Genomic DNA, 21,429 nt, shown 5'->3' on the forward strand with positions numbered 1-21,429 from the left:
ATTGACAACACAATCTCTCCTTGCTAAAACCTTGCTGCCTTGGATCTTGCAACTACCTAGTTTAGAAGACATTTCACTCTCTCTCCTTCCTATCATTTAAAAGAGCAAAACAACCTGAAGGCTGGAGGGTGACCAAAGTATTACTAAAACAAAAGGACACTTTATGAAATCAACAACCAGCAGATTTAAAGCAAACTGAATAAAGTGTTTTTTTTTTACTCAGTACACAATCAACCTGTTTAATCTGTTCCTAGATAACATGATTAAGGTAACTAGAATAGTAAGATTTTAAAGAGGTTTGGACAAGTGCCTAGAAAAAAGTCTATAATTATTATTAGCCAGGTAAACTAAAGAAAAGCTATTGCTTTCTACTTTATGGGATCTGCCAGGTACTTGCGACATGGAATAGCTACTACCAGAGACAGAATGCTGGACTCGAAGGATCTTGGTCTGACCCAGCATGACATTTATTATTTTCTTCAGAAAAGTCTACTTTCATTTTCCCGTCAATTAATTCAAACTAATCAGTCTGTAATTTCCAATCTCCTCCCTGTTACCACTTTTATAAAGAAGGGCATCAGTTTTCACCAGTCCTATGGAACCATTTCCTTCTCCAACGCTCTACTGAACAGGTCCTTCAGCAGACCATAAGCACTTCCTTGACCTCCCTTGGTATCTTGTCTGGCCCTATGGCTTTGTCCACCTTGCTTTCCTAATTCCACACAAACATTCTCTTGCATAAACAGTGTGGAATTTATACCACTACCATATATACCAAAAAGAAGTAATAGTTTAATATTCTGCTTTTGCCTTATCCCACCCCACCCCTTTCTCCTCTTAGCCATTCAATCCCACCTCTCTCAAACTTTCAGTCTCCTTTAATTAACATACCAGAAACATGTCTTCACCTCGATTTACCTTCTGCTATTTTTTCATCCATTTGTGCTTTTGCCATCTTAGGGCCTTATTTTCCAAGGCTAACGCAGGCTTGTGCTAACAGCACAAGCCTGCAATAGCTTGCGAAGGTAGCACACACCTGCGCTACCTACATCGGGGCGGAATCGGCCCCGGAAGAGGAGGAGTCGGGGCGTCACCGGGGCCGACTCTGCGACGACGACGCAGACGGCGAAAAGATAAGAGCCTTTTCGCGTCCTATTTCGCGCCCAATAGCACCACCTTTCACGGTGGCGCTATTGGGTGCGAAACCGGCAGCGATCGCACCGCTGCGGTGCGATCGCTGCCGACTAGTGCAGGACCGCCCCCCCCCCCATGTCGACCCCCCGCCCATTAGCGCAATTTTCTAAAGTATCACAGGCCTGCGATACTTTAGAAAATGAGGCCCTTGGTATCCATTTCTCCTTCAGCTTTACCAAATATTCTCTCCTGTGCTCCTTTTTCTGAGTTCCCTTGTACATTCTGAATGCTAGGATTTTTTGCCCTTACTTTTTCAATCATCTCTTTTTGAAAACCATATTGATTCTCTTTCCCCTCTTACTTGTATTTACTTTCTTAATATAAAGATTTGTTTCTCTTTCTATGGCTTTTTTTAGTTTGGCAAATAAAGAAAATGGCTGGTGTCTAATCTTATTGCAAGAAAGAATATTTTTGAAGGAACAATTTATTTTAAGAAGAGGAAAAGACCTCAGCACTGGTATGTGTCTGAATAGATTTATCAGAAATTAAACCAGTTGTTGCAATCATAGGTCAAAAACCTCTTTCCAATAAAGTCTTCTTTTATTCAAAAGATATATTATTTTGGAATTTTATTTTGGATTTTTCTTAAAAGTTTATACACTGCACCGTTTTTAATGGATTCTTAATGTCCAGGTCTAGCTTGTGCCATATCACAAATTAGGGCCGGTGGGAAAACTGAACCGGCTTTTCAAAGACTTTATTCCACAATATACTGTGTATCTTAATCAATCTTGCAATCTTTTATCGCTTTATAATTGCCCAGGAACAATAACCAGTTTGAAACACATTCTCATCGGTACTGGTCTAAGTTACCAGAAATGCAATACTATTCACAATCTTATCGAAACTGTAGAATTTGCCTTACTGGCGTCAAAATTACTTAGCTTAGAAGATGATTTTCCTGCTTTTTAAATCGGCACCAAAGTTGCCTATGGATGCTGGTAAACAGAAAGCAATCATTCACATATAGATGCGATAATGCCCTCACGCAGCTTTCTGACAAACGTTGCCAGCGTTGGCGTTTCCTATATCTCAGCGTCCATAGGCAAATTCGGTGCAGATTCGGTGCTCTCTGTCCCTCACTTACACAGACTCTCAATCATGCACATATACACATGCTTTTTCTCTCTCACTTATATACGCTCTTAATCACATATTTACACACATGCTGTCTTTTCACACATACACACAGGCTTTCAATCACACACTTACATATGTGCTGCTTCTTTCTCTCACACACAGATGACTTTCATTCACACACACTTCCATAGGCTCTCAATCACACACATATACACATACTTTTTCTCTATCACTTATATAAGCTCTTCAATCACACATTTACACACAAGCAGTCTGTCTATTCACACATAGGCTTTCAATCACACACTTACATACATGCTCTCTCTCTCACACACACACAGACTCATTCACACTTTCACACATGCTCTCTCTCTCTACTTAGTCACAGGCTCTCAATCATACATACACATGATCTCTCACTTTCACATACAGGTTCTCATATACTTACATTCATGCTATCTCTCTCTCACACAAAGGATCTCAATCACACACACAGGTTTTCAATCACACACCTACGCATATGGGCTCTCAATCACTCACTTACATACATGCTGTCTCTCTCTCTCACACACACAAACCTCAAATACATATGCTTTCTCACTCACTCACCCTCTCTCCCCCATCGAACTAGTGGCAGCAGCAGCCTCCTCCATTTCCTGCCTTAGTGGCAGCATTCTCCACGGCCTCGAGAAAGGACTCCCATTGGCTGCGGGGGCTGAAGTTGCTCCTCTTGTGTTCTGCACCGTGCTGCTCGCACTAGCATGGTCTCTTCTTCTCATGCACGCAGCCTCTGCACTCCACTTCCTCTTCCAGGCCACTGACTCCAGCTCTCCTGCCACATTGAACCCAGGCAATCAGCATTTTAAGCCCGGTCAGAAGATAAGTTCCTATCTCGCTGGGGCAGGGGGAGCAGCTGGGTCAGTGGGGGAACCGGGAAGAGTGGCGACACATCTGCGTGTGCTTGGCAACACACCGGTTGAGAACCACTAGCTTAGACTATTAGCATGTGTTCTCATAGCCTTCTATTTCTCCTTGTCTTCCAACTATTTTTCCTTGCCTTCCTTATCTATACTCTGTCTAGCTCAAACCTGCTTTTATTTCTATACTATTGTTCAAGGATAGCACTATGAGCTCCTCATTTTTATGTTTTTCTCCACATTTTCATTTGTTCATTAGGGTAATGGCTCAAATCAGTGTGTTTCCATCTGCCACCACCCTCTCCTAGTTTAAAACCCTTAGGATTTTTTCTCCTCTCATAGAAAGATGCAAACCATCACTACAGTAGTCCTTTATTGTCCATACATTGTCCCAGCCCCCAATAGTCTCCTTGCACCAGGTTTTGAGAATATAAATTGAGGTTAGTGATATGACACGACCTTTCCTCTCCTTTACCAGGTGCCTAAGACCATCCTCTGAATTAGTCAACTTCTCCTGTTTTTAGCCAGATCATTGGTTCCCAACTGTACTACGACATTTAGCTTCAGAATACCTTCTTTCTTCTCTTATAATGCTAAGAATCTAATTTGTGCTCCCAGTAGCCAGAGATCCCAGCAAGCATTGAACATTTTGCTCCCCTCCAAATGTAGCCCCAAGTTAATGCCTTTCATAACAGAGTTGCTCTGGAGTTTTCTGCTGTAATGGGATCATTTGATAATTTATTTTGGGGTTTTTTAGGTGGATAGTGGGAATAATTTTATTTTTTTTTTAATTGTCTATTTATACTATCCACTTTTGTACATGTATACAGAGTGAGCCTTACTAATAAACTGCATCTTTAATACACTTAAAAATTGGTATTCTTAATACCATTGTTTGCCACATGAACCTTAGAAAACTTTTAGATCTCATATAGCTCTCCTCTCATCCTTTTCAAGAAAATCAATTGTTTAGCTTTAATATTTTTATGAAACTATATAATCTGATAATAAAAAGAAAACTAAAATTACTGATTAAAGATAAAACAATTGCATAGTTCCATAACTTATCTTTCTAGGTTTCTCATCTAATGGCAAAGTTGCAGTAGAGAAACAACTTTGCTACCATCGGAAGATGACAAAATGTGGAATTCTTTGGAATTACATTTTAATGCAATTGGCTTTACACGAATTACTCTTCCAACCAGTTTCTTCTTTATTAAAAACCTGTATATCGCAATAATTGTGATTCTCACAGATACATTACTACTTTTTCTCTTCCATATGATTCTTTTTACAATGTGAAACATTAAGCACCATCAGTTCTTGTTCTGTAAAGAATTAAAGTGTTAAACTGAGAACACATTCATTGTATAAAAAGCTGCTTGATACCATACCTTGTTTAATTTGTCCTTGCACAGCATTACTGGAAATCGGTTGGGAAACTTTCCCCTTATGTGCCTCTGGGGTTCCAGGCTTAGGAGGCCTAAAGAAACAAAAGTTTAAAAAACATGAAATTCCATTTAAAATACTCAGAAATACTAGTTAGTAACTTCCCAAGACCAGTGATTACTGAGAATCCTATTTACACAGGCAAAAACATAGGGCCTGATTTAACATCTGTTTTCCTTTATTTTGTGTTTATTGCAAAACCCCTTAATAATTTAGACTCAGATTCCTGTAAGGAAATTAATTTATTCAAGCTAAGAGCATGATTTCCTCAAAATATTCCTTTGTAGTGCTAGTTCATTCAGATCCTACCCTTACTGAGCTAAGCTGCTATGAGTCTTCATTTGCAGTAATGCTGGGTCTTTCACCATTTTATTCCACAGACCAGCTATTGCAGTACTAACCTTAAGTTCTGAGGCATGAAACATAACTCCCTCCAAAATTTGCCCCCGCATTCTCTTGATGATCCAATCAGTGTCGCTGTTCTGTGATAGCTGGTATTCCCTCCCAAACCAGGCAAAAAAGTGGCGCATAAGCACAGTTCAGGAATTAAAACAAGGTCTCTGGAACTGCTGGGTCATCATGCTGGCACTGATCACATGTGTATATATTAATCAGACAAAATGTTTACTAGGTGATGCAAATTAAGGCTTATGGTGCCACAGCCTCAGTTGAGGCCAGTTCCAAATGAGCAGAAAGCCCAAAAGAGTAGATGGAAAATGCCTGGACCAAAAGTAGTTAAAAAAAAATATACAAAACAAAACCACAAGTAATTTTAGAATATTCATCTTTATTAGATACTTGTGTACAGAATTTGGTTTTTCTCTAAAGCAATTAGAATAAAGATGTACGCTGTACAATAGTTATGCACAAGATATGTAAAGCTGAGTTGCTTACCTTTAACAGGGTTTCTCCATTTATAGCAGGATCTCGGTACTCACACATGGATGACATTATTAGATGGAGCCCAGTACAGAAATTTGATTTTAAAGCTTCTACAAACTTTGAGCATACCCTATTTGAGCATGTGCAGCATGCTATACAGAAACATCGCCATGTAAATCCCCCTTCAAGCTATTTTATTTTATTTAATGGATGTGGGAGGGATTTATGAGGACTGACATCCTGCTATCCATGAATATGTTACAAGTATCTCTGCTTTCTCCAAAGACAAGCAGGATGGAAGTCCACAACCATGGGAAATCCCTAGTTACAAACTGCCCCAAATGGGAAAAAAAAAAAAAAGGAAAAACGCAAAAACCGAGCCAACAGGTGAAATCTGTTTTTGATTGCAACAGGCCATTTTTTCTTTCTTTTTTACAGGGGTATCCTGGAACCACAGTAAAGAGCCCTAGAGGGAGTTGGGTTCCACACTGCAAAGTGACACCACAGGACAAACCAGCCAAACTTACTGTCATATCAGAAATCTCTGTTCAAGCAATAATGCAAGATGAACATGTGGAGAGAACTTCATGTCACAGCCCTGAAGATCTCCATAGAATCTGATCTAAGAATGGCTACCAATGCTACCTTGGCTCTGACCTTATGAGCCGTGATGTGACATAACAGATTCAAGTCTGTCTGGGCATAACAGAAGCAAATGTAATCTGCTAAGCAAAGAGAAACAGTGCACTTGGCAATGGCAATTCTAGGTTTGTTGATGTCAAAAGAAACAAAAAGCTGGGAGGACTTTCTAAATGATTCAGTCTGCTCCAGTCAGAAATGTAAGGCTCTCAGACAGTCCAAACTGTGTAGTGCTTTTTCACCTTTGAGAACATATGGCCAGGAAAAGAATGCTGGAAGGAAGATTAAGGTGGAAGCCCAACACTACCTTAGGCAGAAATTTAGGATGCATGCACAGAACCACCTTATTGTGAAAAAACACATTACATAAGGTGGACTCTAAAGGCTAAAAGGTAGCTTCATCAGCTGGGTCAATACCATGTTAAGTTCCCATGACACAGCAAGGAGCTAGACAGGACAATTCAATGAAACAAGCATCTAATGAAATAGACAACTAAAAGCTGTACAGAGATGGATTTACCTTCCCCAGGGTGATAAGCGCCAAATGCACCGAGATGAACCTTGAGTTGGTCTTAAGACCTGACTTGGAAAGATGCAAAATATAATCAATCTATTTTTGTGAGGAGCAGGATAAAAGATCTACAATGTTTCCCTCACACCAAAAGGCAAATCTCCTCCACTTCAACCCTCAGGACTTCCTTGTGGAGTCATTACTGGAAGCCAAAAAAAATACAAGACACATCTTCAGAAAAATCCAGGAGTTACAAACCTACCCTCTCTCTATCCAGATTATGAGGACTAGGGACCTGAAGTTAGGATGACAAAAAAAATTGATTTTGAGAGATGAGATTTGGGGAATTCCACAATCTGAATAGATTCCGATGGCCATTTCCTACAGGAGAAACCAAACCTGTCTTGACCAAATGGGCGCAATGAGAATCATAGTTCCCTGGTCTCATGTGATTTTTAATAAGGACTTGGCTACTAAAGAATTTGAAGATACGTGTGCAATAGATCTTGACCCCAATTCTTGGCAAATATGTCAGAGGCTAGTTTGCTTTGAGTTTCCCTATCTGAAGCATTAGAATGGGACCTTTCAGTTCAGAGGAGATGCAACCTAATCTACCAAGGGTGTGGCTACCCCTCCTCTCTAGGGACCATTCATGGGGTTCAGAACACAACTCATTCTGCCAGATGTGTTTCTTTGAGGACTATTCCATGAAAAATGACCAAGTCCCACATCTGAACAATCTCCTGACACAGGAGGTACAATCTCATTCCTCCCTGCTTGTTCATGTACAATATTACTACTTGATTATCTGACTGGATAAGGATGAACTTGTTGGCCAACCAATTTCTGAAAGCCTTCAGTATGTACTGACCAATCCTTATTTCTAGGAAGTTTATTTCCTGAGCTAAAGGCCCTGGGTGCACATCTCACTCTACATGGGTTGTATGCATCTGTGGTTAGGACAATTTGCACTGGAGGGATATGAAAAAGAGTATATCCTTGGTCACATTGATATGAATTAGCAACCAGGACAGAGAGTCAGTCCTTCACGGGATGTGTGATGGTGGATGCCGTCCCGAAAATCTTGAGTGGCCTGATTCCACTACAATCTGAGGGACCACTGGGCTTTTAACGTGAAGATATCCCAAGGGTAAAACATGGATTGTTGAAGTTATGAGACCCAACAACCTCAACATGTCGCATGCTGATGCCTGCTGTCTTGATTGAATCCCCTCCACTGAGGATATTGTGATAATCCTCTGTTGTGGGACAAAAGCTCTTGACTAGGTCATGTTTAGTAGCTTTTCTATATATTCTAATTGAGATGATAGGCTCAAGTGGGAGCTGGGGGTAGTTGCTGAAACCCCAAAACCCCGATGGTTTTGCTCATTGATTCTGCAGTACTGCCTTGAGATGTATTCTTGACCAACCAATTTTTCAGGTAGGGAAACACATGTATCCACATTTTCGCAGCAGTGCTGCCACCATGGTGAGACATTTTGTGAACATACATGGTGCTGACACCAGGTGACGGGGCAGTATTCTATATTGGAGCAGGAGTTTCCCTATTAGAAATCTGAAACCGTATTCAACTTTTCAATTTAAGTAACTTGTTTAAAGCCCTTAAGTCTACCTGTTTTCTTTTGAATCAGGAAGAACTTGGAATAAAATCCCTGCACTTTCCCCCTGCTGGAATGGGCTCCATTTGTACCAATTCCTGATACTCAGACAATAACCAAGAGAGTTTGGGTTTGCAATTTAGGGGTACATCCAATTGGTATAATCTGTATCTTTTTTTTTTTAAATTTTGCTGAGGACTCAAGTGAACAAAGTTGCTGATACAAGATTATCCAAAGTTGTTAATTCAAAATAGGATTGTGAGAAATTGCAAGAGGACCTTGCGAGATGAGGAGATTGGACATCCAAATAGCAACTGATATTTAATGTGGACAAGTGCAAAGTGGTGCATCTAGAGAGGAGCAACCCAAATTATAGCTACACAATGGAAGGTTCCATATTGGAAGTCACCACCCATATAAAGGAGCTGTCACTAAGTGCTAGTGAGCCCTTAGACTGCTGTAGTAGGCACTACTTATCTTGTGCAAGCACAAGATAGGCCTTAACAGGCGGCAGCTGATTCGCAAGAGACAATCTTCCACCTGACCAATCACTCCTACTTGGGTTGAGCCCTCAGGTTCTGCCAGCCATCAAGATTTACAGGCCTAAGACAAAGTGGAGTCAAGGTCCAATCCAAGGTCATGCAAGAAGGAGACAAGCTGAGGCAAAGACAATACAGGAAGGGCAAGGAAGCAGGATGGAAACAGAACAGGACTCATGGAAGGGAACCAGAGTGGAGCAGGAAGGTAGAACAGGCAGGAGCAGAAGACGAGTACTATTACTACTTAACAATTCTATAGCACTACACGACATACACAGTGCTGCTCAATAGAGTTTACAATCTAATAATGCAAACATACAGGAAAAGATACTTGGGGTATTTCATAAAGCAAGACAATGGTTAAAAATAAATAAAAGAAAGTTAACAAGACTAAAGGCAGACAATCAGGCATAAGATTTAAACACGGTTTCAAAAAGATGGGTAGGAAACAGGAACAGAGGAACGCTGGCAACTAGGTTTCCTGCCTTCTGCAGTGCTATTGTGAAGGCACTGGTCAGCTGGGAGACCGGGATTTAAATCCCTCAGCCTGATGATGTCAAAACCTGCTGCTGCGAGTGATATTTCCACCACTGGGCAGTAAAGGAGGGTCATGTGTGCACACCTAAGTAACACTGGAACATGGTGGTTGCAGCAGGGTGAGCATAGCCAGCTGCAATGTAGCTACTGCAGTTGGCAAAATGTAACAGGATCTAGGCATCATTGTGGATGTGTTGAAATCCTCTGCTCTGTGTGCGGCAGCAGCCGAGAAAGCAGACTGAATATTTTCTTGGCTGTCACTGCATATTGAGTATCTGAATTCAAAAAAGCAGGGGATAATTACTAGGGATATCCAAGGGAATGCTGGGAATTGAAAGGGTTAGATAAATTGGACAGATGGGCAGACAAGATGGGTCATATGGTCTTTCTGTCTTCTTGTTTCTATGCTAGGAATTATTAGGGAAGGAAGAGAACAACATTTAGAAAATCATAATACCTCTGTATCATTCCATAGTGCAACTGTACGTTTGAGTGTTATATAAAGGGGATGGAACTATTACCCTCTGAGGAAAGGCTAAAGAGGTTAAGGATCTTCAGTTTGGAGAATAGACGACTGAACAGAATTATGATAGAGGTCTATAAAATAATGAATGGAGTGGAACGGGTAAAAGCAAAACAGTTTACTCTTTCAAAAAGTACAAAGACTACGACAGTGTTTCCCAACCCTCTCCTAGAAGTACACTTATCCAGTAGGGTTTTCAATATTGCCACAATGAATATACTTGAGATAAATTTGCATATCCTGAATCTCCAATGTACACAAATCTATAGCATGCATATTTATTATGGATATCCTGTGGGTGACATCATCAGATGGAGCCCGGCACAGAAACTTTGACTGGCACACTGAGCATGCCCAGCATGCCACTATACATGTGTCCACATGGGGTCTCTATTCAGTCTCATAAGTAGATTTAAAAAAATTAAAATAAATTACAGGAACCCAACTCTTCAGGGTGGCAGGGGAGTTTTCTGAGGACTAACATCCTACTGTCCTAGGAGAACACCTGTTACAGGTAAGCAACTTTGCTTTCTCCTAGGACAAGCCGATTGTAGTCCTCACATGTGGGTGAATCCCTAGCTACAGGCTGTCCCCAACAAATAACAGGACCAACAGACACCAAACAGGTGCCAACAGAATGCCCACAAGACGTACCGTATTGCACGAAGCTCCAGAAAGTTTATCTGGCAACGTGCTTTTGCGGCGGTCCAAAGGCCTCAAAAGTGTGTAGGCCGTTCGTGTGGGCTCCCCACACCTGAGGAGATGCATCGGTGGTGACAGTCATTTGGGACGGCACAGTCTGGAAGAGAAGCCCACGTTCTAGATTGGGGAGGGCTTCCCACCATTTCAGAGATAGCCTGAGTGTGCCCATGACCGCGATCGGAGCCTCCAGATCCTGAGATGCCTGCCGTCACTGGGACCGCAAGGCCCACTGAGGGCTCTGCATACGAAGGCAGGCTAAAGGATGCACCTGGACAGAGGCCACCATGTGGCCCAGTAGCAGGAAACAGGCTGGCACACTCCTGCTGTTGCAGATGAGGGTAGCCAGCGAGGCAAGGGCAGTCACCTAGTCCCTGGGCAGGAAAGCTTTCGCTTGTGCTGTGTCCAACCTAGCACCTATGAAGTCTAGCTGCAGGGACGGACAGAGGTGCGACTTGGGGAAGTTGATAACGAACTCCACCGTCTGCAGGGTCTGAACCATCAGGGCCAGAGCTTGCAAGGCTCCGGAGCAGGAATTGCTCCTGACCAGCCAGCCGTCCAGGTATGGGAAGACGTGGACCAAGCGATGCCCGAGGTAGGCAGCCACAACCGCCAAGCATTTGGTGAAAACGCAGGGGGCTGATGCCAGCCCAAAGGCCAGCACTCTGTATTGAAAATGTCCCCACGAGAAAGTGAAGGTACTCCTTCAGGTCGAGGGAGCAAAGCCAGCCTCCTTTTTGGAGGAGGGGGACCAGTATGCCCAGAGAGACCTTCTTGAATTTATCTCTTACGAGAAATCTGTTTGGCATTCCAAGGTTGAGAATGGGGCATAAACCACCATTCTTTTTTGGGATGAGGAAATACCTCGAGTAGAACCCTTAGCCCTGTTCGCGAGGAAGGCGGAGAGTTCATTTTGAAGACGACCAAATGGGCGGAAGAACCCCATGATGGATATGGGGGAGAGGTCTCTGGGAGCCGGCTGAAATGCAGACAGTACCCCTGGCAGATGATGGAGAAGACCCAGCAGTCCAACGTCATCCCTTCCCAGTGCTGGGTGAAGCTGAGGAGCCTGCCACCAATTGGGGGACTGGGCACCAGGGGAGCCATCAGCTGACTTAAGCTCCCTCGCCGCCAGTCAAAAACCCATGGCTGGGGCTTGATAGGAGGCTGGTTGGGCGACCCCTGGAACTAGTCAGGGGCATGCGAGTTTGAGTGGCCAGAGGATAATACTTCCTCTACCGGTAGAAGGGCTTACAAGAGCCTTGCCTGGATGATTTCCTGGCAGAGGATGGCCAGAGGGGCTAGTGGATAGCTGCTGGAGGGTATCATGATGGTCCTTCAGATGCGCCATTGCATCCTGGACCTTGTTCCCGAACAAATTCTCGCCTGTACAGGGGAGATCGGCGAGCCTCTTCTGGACTTCCGGCCAGAGGCCCAAGGCCCTGAGCCAAGCCATCTGTCTGGTGCCGATGCCCACAGTGGCTAAGCGGGCTACAGTTTTAAAATCATCATAGGTGGAACACACCTCGTGTTTCCCTGCTTCCAGACCCAGCGAGGCAATGGCGGCAAGCGCTTCCTGTTGCTGCTGGGGAAGGTCCTCCGCAAAATCCTAGACTCGCTTCCAGAGATTGCGGTGTATTGAGTCATGTAAAGTTGGTAAGCCACAATGCGGGCGACCAGCATAGTGCCTTGGAACATTTTGTGACCTATGGCGTAGGGTTCCCTATGCTCATGTCCCGGAGGAGCGGAAGCATGTGTGCAGGAATACCGGGCCTTTTTTTTTAGGCAGACTCCACTATCACTGACTGGTGGGGGAGCTGCTTCCTCTCGAACCCCAGGGCCTGATGAACCAAGTAGGTGACATCAGCCTTCCTGTTAACTGGGGAGACGGAGATGGGGTGCTCCCACATATGGAGGAGATGTTTCTTAAAAATATTGGGGATCGGAACTGCCACGATCTCCTTAGGAGCATCAATGAACTGCAAGACTTCCAGCATCTTGTGACATGCATCCTCCTTCATGAGGAGCTGAAAGAGGATGGCCTCAGCCATAGCCCTGACAAACCCCGCAAATGACAGGTCCTCAAGCGGTGACCGGAGCTGCTCCTCTGGGGGCGAAGGCTCCAAAAGGGGGTATTCGGAGTACTCTGAGGACGAGTCTGTGTAGTCATCATTCCAATGGTCATAGGAACCCTCTTCCTCACTTGGGCCAGGATGCCGAAGGCAAGGGCCGTGAGAGGTATCAAACCTAGACTCCGACGGCTTAGGGGCACCGACAGATCCCCCTGCATCGAGGGGGGTCATCGGGCTGGCAAGTCAGAGGAGTCCGGTAGCGGCTCATGGAACCGTGGGCTTTTCCCTCCTCAGAGGACCCGAGGATCGGGATCGCTCTGGTGGACCGCATTGGTGGCCGACGGGGCATCGAAGGCCCCTCGAGCACCGGCTGCATCTGTAGGGTGCCAAGGACGTCCAGATGCTCTAAGTAGGGGTGCCAACTTCGATGGCGGAGGCTCGGGCTCCGGTATGGGGGCCGGTGGTGCCGGCAGCTCAACGCTCTGCAACACTTTGAGCACCGCAGATTGCACCTGCAGTCCAACTCCTCCTGGAAGTCCTAAGTGGTCAGGACTGGTGGAGAAGGACGAGGCGTCGCCAGCTCATCCTCGGGTACCCGAGGTGGTACGTGCCCTTCACCGGTATCGGTGGGGAACACCTCTGACTACTGGGGGTACCGGAGGATGGGGCCTCCGGTGGCTGGTGCCACTTCGATGGTGACTCGGGGCCACCAATGCCACTCTGGAAGCGAAATTGTGTCAGTACAGTGACTGGTGCCGGTGCTTCTGGTATCACTTCCGATGCTCGGCCTGGTGCCAAGGAGGTTGATGACCCAAGGGCTGGGGGAGAGGAGAGACCACCGAGGATCGATCTCCCTCTCCCTCTCACTGGGATGTTAACCAGAGGGACCGTGAGAGGTAGAGACAGATATGGCTCCCCGCGATCCTTCGACGAAGAAACTGATGCAGGACTGGAGGATTTCAGGGTTCTGAAAAGTTTCTCCATTTTGTCGAGGCACGCACATCACCCCTTGGGTGTCATCTGATTGCACAGACAGCACCCACAGACATTGTGCGAGGCCCCAGGCAGAGGATGAAACCTCATGCGGATCCATGATGGACATAGTCTGAAGGCACTGGAGGCACAGTAAAAAACCGGTCGACACCATGAAAAAAGACCTGGCATGCAGTCAATGGCCGATGGACACCGAGAGGTGGAGAGTCGGGAATCAACCGCAAGATCAAGAAAAAGGCTGAAAAATGACCTACCGTACCAGCAGGGCACCGACTGCGAAGGGGGACCTGACGAGGAATTGAAGGGCAACTCGAAAAAAATAGAGGAAAGAATTGAAAAATTGGAACTCCACGGACCGCGTAGCAACTGCACCACTTAAAAGAAGAGACTAAAGGGGGACCTCGCGTGGACGCGCAGATAGTAGCAGACTGGGCATGCTCAGTCTGCTGGCTAAAGTTTCTAGAAACTTTGACAAATGTTTTCCGTGCCAGGCTCCATCATATGATGTCACCAACATGTGAGGACTACCATCCTGCTTGTCATACGAGAAAATTATTTTTCACGCAATGCACAGTTAAGCTCTGGAATTTGTTACCAAAGGAAGTAGTTAGGGCAGTTAGTGTAGCTGGGTTTAAAAACAGTTTGGAGAAGTTCTTGGAGAAGTCCATTGACTGCTATTAATCAAGCTGACTTAGGGAATAGCCATTGCTATTACTGGCATTAGTAGCATGGAGTGTTACATCTCTAAGGGGTCCAGTTACGAAGGCTCAAGGATTTGAAAAGCAGCAACTACTGAACAATTTGGTGATGGTTGAATCTGCTTTCAAGAAAGCAGGAGTTCTAGGACCAATTCCTTGGTGCTGCTGGGGAAGGATTCTTATAAACCTGGACTTGCATGGGAGAAATGTTTTTCAGGGAGCTATGCTCAGTGCCCACATAACATCCTGTAAGATCTTCATGACCAACTTTACGTGGGACATTCTAAAGAGCATGAAGAGCAGCTTCCTTAGAAGCAGCATGACACTATGGAGTACTAAAGGATGAGTATGGAGCATCAACAGCACAAGATCTATGAACATAAGTTGCCATACTGGATCAGACCAAAGGTCCATCAAGCATCCTGTTGCCAATAGTGGCCAATCCAGGTTACAAGTACCTGGAAAGTACCCAAACAATGCAGAGTCATGCATATAGGGTGTGGAAATCCAAAAGAACTGTATTTGATGGGAGGTGAAGGGCTGATGTGCACGCAGCAGGAGAGAGACCTTGGTGTCTAATGATCTGAAGTCAGCGAAACAATGTGACAAGGCGATAGCTAAAGCCAGAAGAATGCTGGGTTGCATAGAGAGAGGAATATCTAGTAAGAGAAAAGAAGTGATGATCCCCTTTGTACAGGGCCTTGGTGAGGCCTCACCTGGAGTACTATGTTCAGTTCTGGAGACCGTATCCTCCAAAGGGACAGAGACAGGATGGAGGCAATCCAGAGAAGGGCAACCAAAAAGGTGGATGATCTTCATAAAATGACTTATGAGGAGAGATTGAAGAACCTAAATATGTATACCGTGGAGGAGAGGAGGAGCAGGGGTGATATGATACAGACTTTCAGATACTTGAAAGGTTTTAATGATCCATGGTCAACAACAAACCTTTTCCGTTGGAAAAAGATCAGAAGAACAAGGGGGTCACTATTTGAAACTCCAGGGAGGAAGACTCAGAATCAATGTCAGGAAATATTTCTTCACGGAGAGGGTGGTGGATGCCGGGAATGCCCTTCCAGAGGAAGTGGTGAAGACTAAAACTGTGAAGGATTTCAAAGGGGCATGGGATAAACACTGTGGATCCATAAAGGCTAGAAGATTGGAATGAAGAGAAGAGCCATGGGGGGGGGGGGGGTGGCTTGCTGGAATGGAGGCTACTACCTGGTGATTACTACCCTTACTCAATAAGCCTTCTCAAGGTTAATCAACTCCAACATTGCTCTCTGCTTCAACAGCAAGGGGAAATGTGGAAAAGAGGATTTGCATTCAGACAACAACCAACAAGGACTGAACTACACAGTCTGGGAAAACAAATAAGCGTGGGGGTAGCTTGCTTATTGCGGCAGTTACTAACCTAAACCAATTAAGCCTGATACTTCACTTTGAATGCATATACAGTGTTACTCTGCTTCAATGGCAGGGAGAAATGAGGAAAAGAGCATTTACATTCAGACAACATCCAACAAGGCATGGATCTGTGCAGTCTGGGTAAACAAGCATCGGGGTAACTTGCTTGATGCGGCGGTTATTGCCTGTAACCATTAAGCCTTATGCTCACCTTTGATGCAACTCCAACATTACTCTCTGCATCAATGACAGGGGGGTGGCAGGAAATTTGAATCAAACAGTTACAACAAGGGCCTTGAACTTGGTGGTTGGTGAATCAGATAAGTATGGGAAAATAAGTGTGGGAGCTTGCTGGGAAGACTGGATGGGCTGATTGGTCTTGTTCTGCCGTCATTTCTATTTTTAAGTTTCTATATTGAAAGTAATTATCAATAATTACTTTTAAATTATATCTATTTAGTAATTAGAAACTGTTTACCTACATTATTTTAAAATTTGGACACATTTAAAATTCACTTTTAAACAGAACAATGTCAGTATGGAAGTTAGAATTCAGGATAATTTATGTTGGTGAGGTTGTGGTTTGTTCTTACCATTTCAGAGAAGACTTATTTTTGTTTAGTCATGTGTAAAATGCAATCCTGCTTTGGCAAGTGTAAGTACCATCTTCATGTACCCAATTGTGGGTGGATGGTAGAGCATTAATTTCACAAACCATACATGCTCTCAGTCTCAACCAAAAGGCCAAGAGACTGCTTTCACTCATGGGTCAGACCATGCGCTTAGATCTCAAAGAAAAAGATGGAAGGTGATACTACTATTTATTTGAGTTGTGTATAGTCTGTTTTTTTTTGTTCGTGGTTCAATTTGAGTCCCCTGTGGGTAATTTCATTTTTTTCTGCGGTTCGGGATTTTTTTTTCATGGTCCCCGAATCTTGAGTTAGTGCGCACTAACACGAAATATGAATTTTTCCAAAATTTCTGAAAAATTTCTTTCATTTCAGAGTGCTCCCAAACCAAGGTCTAATTCATTTAAAATGAATGCACATCTCTACTGTTTATTCACTTTGAAAAAACATTGTGAAATACTGTTGCTGTAATATTGGCTATCAGCTGATTATTGCAAATGTTTATGATGAAATATTGTGTGGTCTTTCACCTTTAGTTACTCCTTATATTATCCCTTGGCAACTGTGATCTGCGAGTCAACATTTGTTTATGGTTCCATCAAAAGATTGCAGGCTACGTGAAAATGGGCATTTTCTATTGCGGGCCTGATGCTGTGGAACTCATTGGAGAGTAATTTGCATGAGGAGAGGGATTATAAGAGGTTTAGGAAAAAACAAGCTGTTTTATTGTCAGGTTTATGGTTATGGAGTTCTTACATTATGTCGATTTTACTATACTGTTTTTTTATTGATCTGATTGTGTTTCATATTGGTTGGTTGATAATGTCTCTGTGTTTGTTTTATATTATGAATGCAATTGTGTAATCCACACTGAAAAGCAAAGTTGTGGAATATAAGATTTTTAGCAAATAAAACATATAAATGTCGAAGCCAATTTTTTGGCCATAATGGTATCAAGCAGGGATAAGGACAATAAAACAATCAATTGAAGCTGAATGGCTTTTCTCTTTTGCCAATTGGAGGAAAAATTTGCACTACCTCCCTCATAAAATTTTCAATGAATGCAATTGCAATCTAGTATTAATGCCCTTCTCACCCACCACAGATGGTAACTTTATTGTTCTCTTTGACTAGAAAAGGTCATACTGCATATTGTATTTACAAGTACTTAAAAAAATTCCAACTTTCCATGATGTACTAGCTTAGAAAAAGCTTGGGCCCACAAACTTTTATTGGCTGTATACTTTCTTTGGAACCATTCCTGGAATAATATTACAAATTTGAATTTCTCTTTCCTCTCATATAACCCAATCTACGTTTTATCAAGCACATTGTGCTATCTGGACAACTTGGTCCCTTCAGAGGACCTGACTCTCTCCTACTCACACTTGTTAGTTTTGTGCTCTACCTTGGGCAATGCTTTCACATCTTTTATTTTAAGTCAATGAATAGTTTCTGGTGAGAGGTGTGGGAAAAAATTACACAGATGTTATCAATCACTTCCCCATTGTCTTATATTATCTTTAAATCTTTGGTTTTGCAATCTGGGTTGCCAATCCCAAAAACAAAATTACTATTTCTTTCTTTTAAGAACATAAAAACATAAGAACATGCCATACTGGGTCAGACCAAGGGTCCATCAAGCCCAGCATCCAGTTTCCAACAGTGGCCAATCCAGGCCATAAGAACCTGGCAAGTATCCAAAAACTAAGTCTATTCAATGTTACTGTTGCTAGTAATAGCAGTGGCTATTTTCCAAGTCAACTTAATTAATAGCAGGTAATGGACTTCTCCTCCAAGAACTTATCCAATCCTTTTTAAACACAGCTACACTAACTGCTCTAACCACACCCTCTGGCAACAAATTCCAGAGTTTAATTGTGCGTTGAGTAAAAAAGAACTTTGTCCGATTAGTTTTAAATGTGCCACATGCTAACTTCATGGAGAGCCCCCTAGTCTTTCTATTATCTGAAAGAGTAAAAAAACGATTCATATCTACCCGTTCTAGACCTCTCATGATTTTAAACACCTCTATCATATCCCCCCTCAGCCATCTCTTCTCCAAGCTGAAAAGTCCTAACCTCTTTAGTCTTTCCTCATAGGGGAGCTGTTCCATTCCCCTTATCATTTTGGTCGCCCTTCTCCGTACCTTCTTTCTTGAGATGTGGCTACTAGAATTGTACACAGTATTCAAGGTGTGGTCTCACCATGGAGCGATACAGACATATTACATTTTCCATTTTATTCACCATTCCCTTTCTAATTATTCCCAACATTCTGTTTGCTTTTTTGACTGCCGCAGCACACTGAACCGACAATTTCAATGTGTTATCCACTATGATGCCTAGATTTCTTTCTTGGGTGGTAGCTCCTAATATGGAACCTAACATAGTGTAACTATAGCATGGGTTATTTTTCCCTATATGCATCACCTTGCACTTATCCACATTAAATTTCATCTGCCATTTGGATGCCCAATTTTCCAGTCTCACAAGGTCTTCCTGCAATTTATCACAATCTGCTTGTGATTTAACTACTCTGAACAATTTTGTATCATCTGCAAATTTGATTACCTCACTCGTCATATTTCTTTCCAGATCATTTATAAATATATTGAAAACTAAGGGTCCCAATACAGATCCCTGAGGCACTCCCATGCCCACTCCCTTCCACTGAGAAAATTGTCCATTTAATCCTACTCTGTTTCCTGTCTTTTAGCTAGTTTGTAATCCATGAAAAGACATCGCCACCTAGCTCATAACTTTTTACTTTTCCTAGAAGCCTCTCATGAGGAACTTTTCTTTTGTTGTTAAATTAGTACTAGTAAATTGGAAGAAATCATCTAACCTCAATGCTCATTTTTGGTTGAATACAGCTTGGTTGTATTATAAATATGAAAAGGTAGCTGCGGTTCACTATCAGACTTACTAGTTGGATCGCTATGTGGCAACTACTTGAACATTATTTTCAACTTTAAATGTTTATTTCTTTGATACCTTAGGGAATGTTAACTGTGCCTGATCATTCATGGTTCCTAACCCATTTAGCTGTGACCAGCTCTTTGCAAAGAGGGTGGTGACAATGGAGCTCACTTGAAAGCATGCACAACCAGAGGACAGACTCACATACTCCAGCATTGGTGTATACTTGGCTGCAGCTTTATTATAAGTAAACAGGTAACAGTGAAAATTTAGGGATTTGAGCCATATCAAGAGTATCCTAACTCCACTCCCTTGTAGCAGGCAGTGCTTCATCTCAGGACCCAGGGCAGCCTCAGGCCAGCAAAACCCTGTCCATCCATGAGGAGTCTGTCCTGGGCATTCCCAGTCACCTGCTGAGAACAAGCAAGATGACTACCCAACTGATGAGGACATCCGTTCTCCGCCGTACTGAGGCAGACTGACCCTGACAACAGAACCCCCCCACCCCACCCCCAACCGACCTGTACGTTGGCCCAACTACCATAGCAAGCACTGGTCAGGCACCACACTTCCTAGCTTGGGTACCGCCACCAAAGGGACCGCCTAAAACTTAAGGTTTACCCAGGGCGCTCCCCCATAATTAAGATTTAAATCCAAACAAAACCTTGCAAATAGCCTGTGTTAAAGTGTTCAGGAATAGGTCCTGGGCCATGCCTGAGAGCTGTACCCCATCCATGCAGAACAATTCTTCATACTCGTTGCCTAGCCACTCATGTCTGATGTGATATCCCACTCAACGCTTGATGAAGCTACCAATTTGTTAAGCTTCTGCCTCCAACTCCTCCATAAGCGTGTGTCCAAAAACTACCTCCAAGGGATGACCTCAGACCATCCAATCCGCATTATGGGCATTAAATTGTTCTTTATTTATTTGCTACTTATGTCTATTCAGCCCAATCTTAAAAACCTTGCCTTAATTTTAACATCTGTTCTTAACTCCAGCCTACATTAGGCTCCACAACTTTGAATTTGTTATTATCCCCAGTTATTTGCATCCAAGTTCAATCTTCCTGTTTATTGTAAGACAACACTTTTGTCATGGTTATTGTTTATAATGTAAACCGACTTGATTAGTAATTCTGTTACTGGAAAATCGGTATATAAAAGTGCTAAATAAATAAATTAAATAAGTGTGATGTCATTCCTCATGTTATCGATGAGGTGCCAGTCAGGAATGTTCCCCATCTCGCTACTTCCCAGTTAAATAAAGAGTATCTCGTGGGGGAGGGGGAGCAAACATGGTAAACTGTTCGCAAAGAAGGGGGTTGAGCTGGTCACACCACATTCCTCTTCTGCCCAACCATCGCACAGATATGTCACGAGAAGCAAAGCCAAAGTATGCACCCAGAGTCCACTTTCTCACGTGATGTTCCACCCAGAACACAAATGAATGTCCTGTAATCCACACTGTACGACGCCGGATGAACTCTGAAACAATAAAACTGTTAGCAGTACAACCCTGACAGCATGACCCCTTCCCTCCTCCAACGACAATCAGCCTTTTCTCAGATTCTGAAGTACTCCTTATGGTGTGCATAAGTCCAGAGAGCCATTTGTCTGCCTCACATAGGAGAAGTAGGCAGGGGAGTGCCACCTGTCTATCCACTGTATAGCAGTACCTGGGAACCCGGAAGCAGCAACGCTAGAAACAGTGCAAATCTGGAATGAGTGCATTTTGAACTGCTCTGCCTCCAGCCCTGCAATCCCCAGTGTGAAATTAGCTCAGCAACATGAGATTGTTGTGTATTAAGAATTGGATTCCCCCCTCCCTCCCCGCCGGTCTAAGTGCAGCATAATGCGAAGCGTTAGCCACTAGGCAAGTGAGCAATCTGGGAACAGTAGGAAGGGGTACCAAAGAGCCCCGCCCCAGTTGGTTTGTCTTGGACCTCCTGCTCTTCAGTGCCAGCTTGTCGCCACCAACTGAAACATTGGATGCAAGGAGGCCAGAACACTCATGCTTACAGCTCGCCAACCCATTAGCTTGCTCAGCTTAAGTGCAGCAAAAAAGGTGATGGTGAAGGCAGCATGGAAAAAGACCAGCTCAAAAGGGTCTGACACCA

The 21,429-nt window shown here is 43.5% G+C and overlaps 1 protein-coding gene across 3 annotated transcripts in view; it reads right to left on the reverse strand.

Moving 5' to 3' along the window:
- The window catches only part of WDR7 (WD repeat domain 7), a 1,145,388-nt gene that overhangs the window by 745,581 nt on the left and 378,378 nt on the right, over positions 1-21,429 (reverse strand). For all 3 annotated transcript variants that reach the window (XM_029579728.1, XM_029579736.1, XM_029579721.1), the window contains exon 16: positions 4,586-4,674. In XM_029579728.1, the coding sequence (XP_029435588.1) occupies positions 4,586-4,674 (89 nt within the window). The remainder of the gene's footprint in view (positions 1-4,585; positions 4,675-21,429) is intronic.

Source organism: Rhinatrema bivittatum, chromosome 1 (assembly GCF_901001135.1).
Source record: "Rhinatrema bivittatum chromosome 1, aRhiBiv1.1, whole genome shotgun sequence".
Classification (NCBI taxonomy): domain Eukaryota; kingdom Metazoa; phylum Chordata; class Amphibia; order Gymnophiona; family Rhinatrematidae; genus Rhinatrema; species Rhinatrema bivittatum.